The 8915-nt window shown below is 41.1% G+C and overlaps 1 protein-coding gene across 1 annotated transcript; it reads left to right on the plus strand.

Moving 5' to 3' along the window:
• The first annotated feature begins 581 nt into the window (after window positions 1-581).
• LOC146306572 (uncharacterized) lies at window positions 582-7710 on the plus strand. Its single transcript, XM_084711113.1, has 7 exons — window positions 582-736; window positions 2289-2491; window positions 2634-2726; window positions 2849-2944; window positions 3036-3146; window positions 5273-5396; window positions 6066-7710. The coding sequence occupies exons 1-7, from the start codon at window positions 694-696 to the stop codon at window positions 7544-7546; spliced, it is 2151 nt and encodes a 716-aa protein (XP_084567239.1). The 5' UTR covers window positions 582-693; the 3' UTR covers window positions 7547-7710.
• Window positions 7711-8915: the final 1205 nt, after the last annotated feature.

The following is an 8915-nucleotide window of genomic DNA, read 5'->3' on the forward strand; positions in this document are numbered from 1 at the left end:
TTACATACCTGCCACAGGCTGATCTCTGTTATTATGTAAACCTACTTAATACAGCATTCAGCATTAATGCACTGTTCACCTGATTAGACATATTATCAAGGTTATTTGTTTGTCATTATGCAACACGGGGTTGCACAAAATGGAAGTTGTAGTCCTTTAATGCAACACATATAACATATAAAGATAATTAAATTTAGAATAAAATAGGATATATAAATTCAAATAATACAGTACATACAGATTTATTTACATATACATGTAAGCACTCGGGGGGAAATAATTCTGGGAATTATGAAGGATATGTACGTTTAATGCCACCTACTGTGTTGCAGCCCATATGGGTTATATAATTCCAGATACTTGAGTTACATCATTTTATTTCCTTTGAATGCGTTTTATGCAACTAACATCAAAAGTAAAATTGCTTGCATATCTTTTTTGAGTTATACCAACAAATACTGCGCAATGTTTACACTCTTCATATTATCAGCTGGGGCTATTTATGAGAAGTACTTGTGTATTGCTTCAACGTATGCTTGCTGAACTTACCGTATATATTGTACACGATATAATGCTTTTATTTTGAAAACAATTATACTACACGTGTTTCCGCTTTGTAAGGAGCTGACAACAAATGTGTTGCAACCTTATGATAGTTTGAGTGACTTTCGCAAGAGACTTTACAGTGTCTTGATGATGGATACGACTGGCAGTTCCTGTCAAGTGGAAAACACAGGTCCGTTTTATTGTAGTGTTTCATAATGTCGCAGTTAGCTGTCTTGCATTAGCTAGCGTCGTTAGCTCGTAGCCCCAAGCTAACAGAAGCTAACTTCCCTCATGTAAACACAGCAAAACATGGAATCAAAGCAACTGTTGCTTCATATAAGATCTTAAGCAACATTTTAAATACATTAAATGATCAAACTTCCTCTGCGAAGCTGTAAACCAGTCTCTTGTAAGCAACATTTCCCCGTTTGTCTATGTTCTGTAGCTAGCTGAGCTAAATCAACTCAGTGATAACAGGAGTTGTTTTCTTGTTTACACGTGATGTGTGAGAGGAATTTCCTGTTGCAGAACATTATATATGCCCTGTACATTGCTGATATATTAAGGTATAATATTAATAAATAAAACAAAACTTTTTAGAAAAGTTAAGCAATGCAGGGGACTAGAAAACACGAGGCTAATTAAAGTCATTGCTGGAAAGAGCTGTATTTTATTTTCACAACAGATGGTGTCACTTGTAAACTGTGATACACCAAAGCTGTTATGGAAACACAGTATGTTAAACAGGCGTTTTCCCTTTTTATCCTGTCAATGCAGCGGTGGAAAGAATACTGCAAGTTGCTTTTTAAGCATTAGTCTGTGACATTATTGAAATATTACTTGACTCCAAGTAAACCTACTGATATTAAAAATACTTGAGTAAAAGTACAAAGTGTTCTTCTAAAAAATTACTGAGTATTAGTTATCTTTGAACTGTTGATGTGTAATTCATTGTAAATATGTAGCAGTGCAGGAGGTTCCCCAATTACCTACTAAAGGCTAATTTTTGTCCTTTAGCGCCTGTAACTTAAAGGTGCGGTACGTGATTCTTGAGAAACAACAACTCATCCACAGGTCATCAAATACTGACTCTTTGGGGTTGGGATTTTTTTTTTTTTTTGGTTGGTTGTTTGGTTTGTTTTGTTTTATAGGTAACGTTTTATGTACATGTTGATAATTATTAAAATAGCAGCAAAATTCCACTGTTTCAGTGCAGAGTTTTGTTAAACTGTTACATATCTTTGTCACACATGTATGATAAGCACGTTTTAGCTGTCATTACAATATGGGCAGATGGATTGATATAGATTTTGTATTCCTTAATATTGTCGTTAGCATTGACCCAGAAAAGCCAGTATCGGTTGGCCTCGACTTGGGAGCCGCCAACCCAAAGTGTCAGTATTTGACAACCCAGGAATGAGACTGAACCAGCAACTGTTTTATCAAACTGCGATTATAAAATCTATCCTGTGATGGCTGACAGCCAAAGTCATAAATCAGAGCCAAGAGGAGGCAAAGAAGTCTAGTTTCCTCTCAGACCACTTAAATTACTTTATTCTGAAAGAACTTTTGTCCAGTGACACCAAAAATAACCTGCCTACCCCCACTGTAAGCGCTTAACCTCCTAAATAGTCACAGCTGAACCTGCAGACAAGGAATTATTTTATAGGAAAATGTGTACACAGGTATGATAACTTGCATATAACAAGAAGACACTTGTTTGTGTGTCCGTGTTTGTGCAGACATATTCCTGCCGTTGTCGTCCTTGAGGCTGCTGATCCCTCCTCTGCGGCTGCTCTCTGCAGCCATGTGGCAGGTGGCTCAGCGCAGAGAGGTCCTCGATTATGAAAAGCTCGACGAGTTTGTGACGCTGGTGACGGCGACAGTTCCTGACCTGCTCAGCCCGAAGCAACGAGGCAAACTGCTTCTTCGACTGAGAGCGAAAGTGAGTCGGCAGTTTTCATAGGAGATCGGGTTACCAAAATGTTAATAGTAGTGCAACGCCAATTCCAAAAAAGTGTTTTCAAACTGATAAACTTGCTTGTCTTTTTGTAAATAGATGTGTTTTCCTGCATATTTCTCTTCAGATTATTCTGGAGTTGTGCAGAAATGAGGAAACAGCCAACATTTTGTGTGTCCAGCCTCACCTGGAACGAATCCGCCCACCAGGATACACGGGAGTAAGTGAGAGCAGTGTTTTCACAATTATATTGTTACCCTGAAGAAACAGGTGAAAACATGTCAGATGGAGCGTTGATGTGCTTATATTGTTTGGAGCGGTGACAGTGATGGTGTCTTTCAGAGTGGAGACGCAGAGGTGGACGCAGAGGAGGCCATTTTTGTGGAGCTCATCCATACGCTGCTGAAAGAGCCGGCAGAGAGGCAGCATTTCTACCAGGCAAGTTTTTTAATATCGCCCAACTGTCATTTCAGTCTTTTTGTAACTACGTCCCATCACAGCTGAGTAACGGTAACTTGTTACTCCCCAGGAGGTTTTTCCAACAGAGTACGGTCTCAGCTACGACACAGACATGCAGCTCCTTGTGTGGGAGCTTCTCTCTAAACTGGAGAAACTTCTACCAGTCCCAGACCTCAGTAAGGTAGGAAATAACATCACATTACAGCAGCTGCTACTCCACACGTTTGAGAAATTATTTGGTGAACAAAGTTGGAAAGAGCATAACACAACTGATTGAAGTTGAAAGCTCATTCTCAAGCCTTTCTGCATTTTAAGTATGAAAAAATGTTTATGATATAAACAAGTCTGATTGTTTGATTGTTTTTAGTAAATAGACATACATATTCAATCAAAGTGACAGAGTTGCAGGATTTTGTAGATATTGACCGTAGAGGTGTCTGCCTTTGCTCAAATATAATACAACTAAATGGCCCTTGGCTCGTGGTGCCCAAGAAAAATTCAGATTCAAACTGTTTTTTTGTTTTTTTTTTCCAATAATCATGACCAGGCAAGGCAAGGCAATTTTATTTATATAGCACCATTCATACACAAGGCAATTCAAGGTGCTTTACAGAACCTGAAAATGCATTAAAATAGAAACATTAAAAGAACATTAAAATTGCGTTTGAGATAATTAAAAACAGAAGCTAAAAGCAGGACAATAAATAGTTTAAAACATTACAGAAAATGCATTTAAAGAAGCAAACATAAAACAAAAGAAACAGCAGACAAATATAAAAACAATAGCTACAGATCATCCTAAAAATATGTAACGTATGCACTTCAGTGGTAAGCTGCAGTAAACAGTAATCATCCATACAATCATCCGACCGGGTTACTCGAGATAATTGTTAGACCTTGTTGTGAGCAGTTTCATGGAGGAGCTACTTTCTTTCTGCAGTCTAATCTATCAGAACTACTTTCTTTTCTAGTAGAAAGAAAGTAGTTCCTAAATGAAACCGCTTACAACAAGGTCTGTGGATTATCTTGAGTAACTTGGCCATGATTTTTGGAAAGAGATGCTAATTTTGAATTTTTCAAATGTGATTTTGTTGTGCTTTAACCCAAGTATCATCTAGAGAAGTCAGACATTTCTACGCCCGGTATCACCAAAACTCTGCAACTCACACCAAAACAGTCTAAGTGGATAAATAGCACTACCGGTCAGAGGAAAAATATACAGTTTTTTTGTATATATAGCCAGAAACTGTGAAGATAGAAATTGTCATTGGACTTTTAAATTTCTGATGGTCCTTGAATGAGTCATATGTGATGAGCGTTTTCACAGAAAATATAACCAAACCTAAAACAGTGATATTTTATCACTCATTAAAGTTTTGCCAAAATAAACCGTTTGCACTCAACCAGCTCCTGTAAAAAGCGTTACATTCTGTGATCCTCAGTCCTCAGTCATGTCACAACAGTTCAGTCAAGATTCAGTTGAACTGCTGGTCGTATTTCTGCAGAGCAGAAATGAGAATACAAGGATGCCAGTTTTATAGAAGCTGGAAAAATGTAAATAGGACAGTATGTTTAGTCAAGCTGCCACAATTAATCAATTATTAATCATTTATCAATTTAACAGCCCACTATTTTATAATCAATTTTTTTTAATTTTCCAAAGTCTCTGATTTCAGCTTCTCAACAATGATTTAGATTTTCTGTTTCTGTACTCTTCTGTGACAGTTAAGTGAATATATTTGGGTTGTGGTCAAAACAAGACATTTGGGGACGTCACCCTGGGTTTTGGGAAACACTGATCAACACCACCGTTTATTCACCATTTTATGGACCAAATTAATAATATAAAAATATCACTAATATAAATAATATTTGAAAAGAATCATTACTTGTAGCATGTGTACCCCTCTCCTTTCAGGAGTTATATATTGCAGTGAAAAATGAACCCACAGAGAGTAAAAATGTAAGAGGAGCAAAAAACTCCAAGAAACTGTGTGTGTCTCAGTGGGTTAATAACACAATGTATGTTATGTTGTTGTGTTTATGTAAAAAATGAATATTGACATACATACCTTTATATATCTAAATATCCAATATTGTTCAATCCATAATCACTAATAGCTTCAGTACAGATGAGTTGTAGTAGTACTGTGGTGTCAGTATTACAGTCATGCTGGAGGAAATGTTGCAGGTATAAGTGTGAACTAAGGTTTGATTTGTCACATCTCACTCTGACCTGACTGTATGATCGCTATGGGCAACAAGCACCTTATTCTTGCTGACATGTTTGCTTTTATCCATAAACAGACGGTCTCATGGCTGACCTCGGCCCCCTCTGTACTGAGGGACTGCATACAAGTCCTCTCCAGTCCTGACGACCTCACGTCTCTCCTGCAACATCACAAAAGCCTCGAGCACCTGGGATCACAAGGTAAACCAGACGCAACAGCCATGTCTTAAGCCCCCTTTCTCATTCAATCTAGGCCTGCTGTGTAAGACCAGAAAAAAAACAGACCAAGGTAAAAACCAAAGATATTTCTTGGTAAATATTTTGTAGGCATCTTTTGCAGGATAATACAACAATTTGTATATTTCCATAAAGCAGCAAGGCCTAATTTATGTTATTTATTTTTTTATGTTTTGCTGCAATAAAGGTGCGAGACTGTCAAAATGTTATAGTGCCTTCGAGTGTATTTCTGTCAGCTAATATGTGCTTCTGCAATAAAAATAACATTAACAGAGAAAAATAGTGACATCTGAAGGAGCTGTCAGCTGCAGCGTCGACATGTGCCACCTTTGCAATAGCGAGTAAGTTAAGCTGAGTGTTGTTGCTGGCTGAAACACAACACTGAGATGGAGATCCGTTTAAAAAAATACTAGTTCAGACATGTTTTCAAAGTTAGCCAGCTCATTGTGGTCTTATGGGAGAAGAAGGAAGCTGTGAAGGCCAGAAATCTCAGTCACAACCTGTTGAACCCAGCAGTGTTGCAGCAGTGTTGCAGGTCAAAGGGATTTAAATTTTTTAAGCAGCAACACAACAAACTGTTGCCCATCTTCCAGACAAAGTAAAACAGCGTCTTATATTTTCTGTTTTGCAAAGGTACCAGTGTGGAGATGTCCAGCCAGGTGTTTGCCTGTTCTGTGTGTCCATTCTTCCACACAGAGGAGTCCTTCTTGCTGCAGCACATTGAGCACAGTCACCCTAAAGAGTACAGCAAGCTGCAGAGGTCCACAGAGACAGCTGAGGCCCCCAAGAAGAAGATCCAGCGTCCTGAGTTCCCAAAGCCTTTCCCCATCCACGACAGGCCCAACCCCCACACATGTCCAGACTGCGGCAGAGCTTTCACGCGCGCCATGGACGTGACTCGTCACCAGCGGACGCACACAAACGAGCGTCCGTACACCTGTGAGGAATGCGGCAAGGGCTTCAAGAACTCCTGGGACCTGACCAGACATCGGCGCATTCACACCGGGGAGCGGCCCTTCCTCTGCTCGCAGTGTGGCAAACGCTTCACGCAGATGGGGCTGCTCAAGCTGCATTTCGAACGAAGTGCCTGCAGTCAGGCTTGCCACCCTCCCCACTACTTCGCAACCGAGGTGGTAATAGCAGAGGAGACGTCAGAGAAAGGTGGTGGCGAGTATAAATGCCAGAAATGTGGCGAGAGCTTCAGCAGCATCCTGGAGCGGCTGAGGCACCGGCAGAACCACGTGGTGAGGCGTCAGTACAAATGCTCCCTGTGTGAGAAGATATACAGCAGGGCGTCGGACCTCAAGAGACACCAGATGAAACACACGGGCGAGCGGCCATTTGCATGCGAATGCGGGAAAAGCTTCACGCATGTGTGGCTCCTTAACAAGCACCGGCAGATCCACACCAGAGAGCGCCCGTACCCCTGCGCGGAGTGCGGGAAGAGCTTCACGCAGCTCCAGATCCTCAACAGACACCTGCTGACTCACAGCGGCCAGCGGCCTTTCCAGTGCTCTCACTGCGAGAAGAGTTTCGCCCAGCTGGCCAGCCTCACACGCCACGAACGTATCCACACGGGCGAGAGGCCGTACCCATGCAGTACCTGCGAGAAGACGTTCCTCACGCATGGAGAGCTGGTGCGGCACCGGCGCAGCCACAGTAACTTCAGGCCGTTCAGCTGCCCACAGTGCACCAAGAGCTTCAAAACCAAGCGCGCTCAGAGTGAACACCTCAACACGCACACGGGAGAGCGGCCGTTTACATGCGCCCGCTGCGGGAAGAGGTTCGCCAAGTCGACCTCGCTCGTCCGACACAACCTGACTCACACGGGGGAACGGCCCCACCAGTGCTCCCAGTGCGGGAAGACCTTCCTCACCTCTGGTGAGCTCCTCCTCCACAAACGGATCCACACAGGAGAAAAGCCATACCCCTGCTCCTACTGCGAGAGGAGGTTCAGGTGCTCCTCTGACCTCAACATGCATGTCCGGACACACACTGGGGAGAAGCCGCACAGTTGTCTGTTCTGTAAGAAGAGCTTCTCTACGTCCACAAGGCTGAAGAGACACATGCGCACGCACATGGAGAAGGGCATCGTTGTGGAGTCACTCAGCTGACAGCTAATGATGGATTTGTTACAAGATGACTGTCATTGCTTTGTCATTAAAAAGAAACTTTTTTTTATCAGTTGAAAAGTTTCATTTTTATTTTTTATTTTGCTGATGCTCTGCATGAAAACCACCCATGGGAAAGTATAGCTCTGTCTGGGTTAGTGAACACAGACAGACTTGTAACTTGACATGTGGTTTATAACAGAACCATCTGATTGTTGTCCTTGTTGTCCTTAGAGTTGTCCTTAGAAACTTTGTGGAAAAGGGCAGCTACTTTGAAAAAAAAAAAAAACACTTGGCGGATTGATTGGATGAATCATCTGTCTATCATGTCCAACACGGGCTAACTTCAACCAATCAGATCAAATTCTTGCCAAAGCCGGTGTAAAGGCAGACCCCTACTATTGCTAGTATGTGTTACTAATGTTAATTACGATAATAATATATAATAAATACAGTGCTCAGAGGTTCCCAACCTCTTTGGCTTGTGACCCTTTAAAATGAAGCACATTCTACATGAGACACATCTTACACATATGAATGCTAGCCATTGCTGCCCTCTGGTGGTTGAGCCAGAGTTTGTTTGTTTTTATTACAGTGTTTCAGCAGGATCTTAAGTAGATCAGGCAAAATATTTTTTATCAGTGTTGTAGCCTACTCCACTACATTTCATGTAGGCAATAGTGTTATTAACAAATTACAAATCTTGTATGCACAATACTGTAATAACTCATAAATGATCATGTTTTGCCATAAACTAAACTATGTGCAGCTAAAATGATCAGTCCATTAATTAATCAAAGATTTGGCATCTACTTATGCTCTTTTATTTCACAGCCTAATAATAAAAAATTGATTGTGATATCATGCTATCACTTTTCCTAAGGCGTTATAATATTAATGTTTTACACATGAACGGTCTTGTTGATTAGTTTTCTTGCCTTGGTTTTAAACATTTTCAGTGGACATCTTTTAAGCAAAGAAAATGGTCTGCCTCCTCTCTCCACTGTGTGGCACTGCTTTTTTCAACATTTAGTCATGTGCAGATCGCCCCACCTCTTGGTGCTTTACCTCACTGTGACAGATGCCTGGACACGCCCAATTGCACGTGGAGGTCATTTCAATGGCCATTCTAGTCGTCATTACCGCGATTCTTGTGTTTGTTACGATGATTTGATGAATAAATAATTTCACAGTGCCTTGCTGTCTTGAAATTCAACGCCAGGTTTATGTGCTTGCTGGTTAAGGATTTTGAATATTTTATGTCAATTCCTCACCTTTTGGCAAATCTCGCCATTCTAAGTTCGAAACAAGAAAAAAGGTTAGCAGCTACATTGGTGTGGATCTGATGGGTGGGCGGTTGGGGATGAAGGGT

The sequence above is a fragment of the Lutjanus erythropterus genome, chromosome 22 (assembly GCF_056507025.1).
Source record: "Lutjanus erythropterus isolate fLutEry1 chromosome 22, fLutEry1.hap2, whole genome shotgun sequence".
NCBI classification, from domain to species: Eukaryota; Metazoa; Chordata; class Actinopteri; order Lutjaniformes; family Lutjanidae; genus Lutjanus; species Lutjanus erythropterus.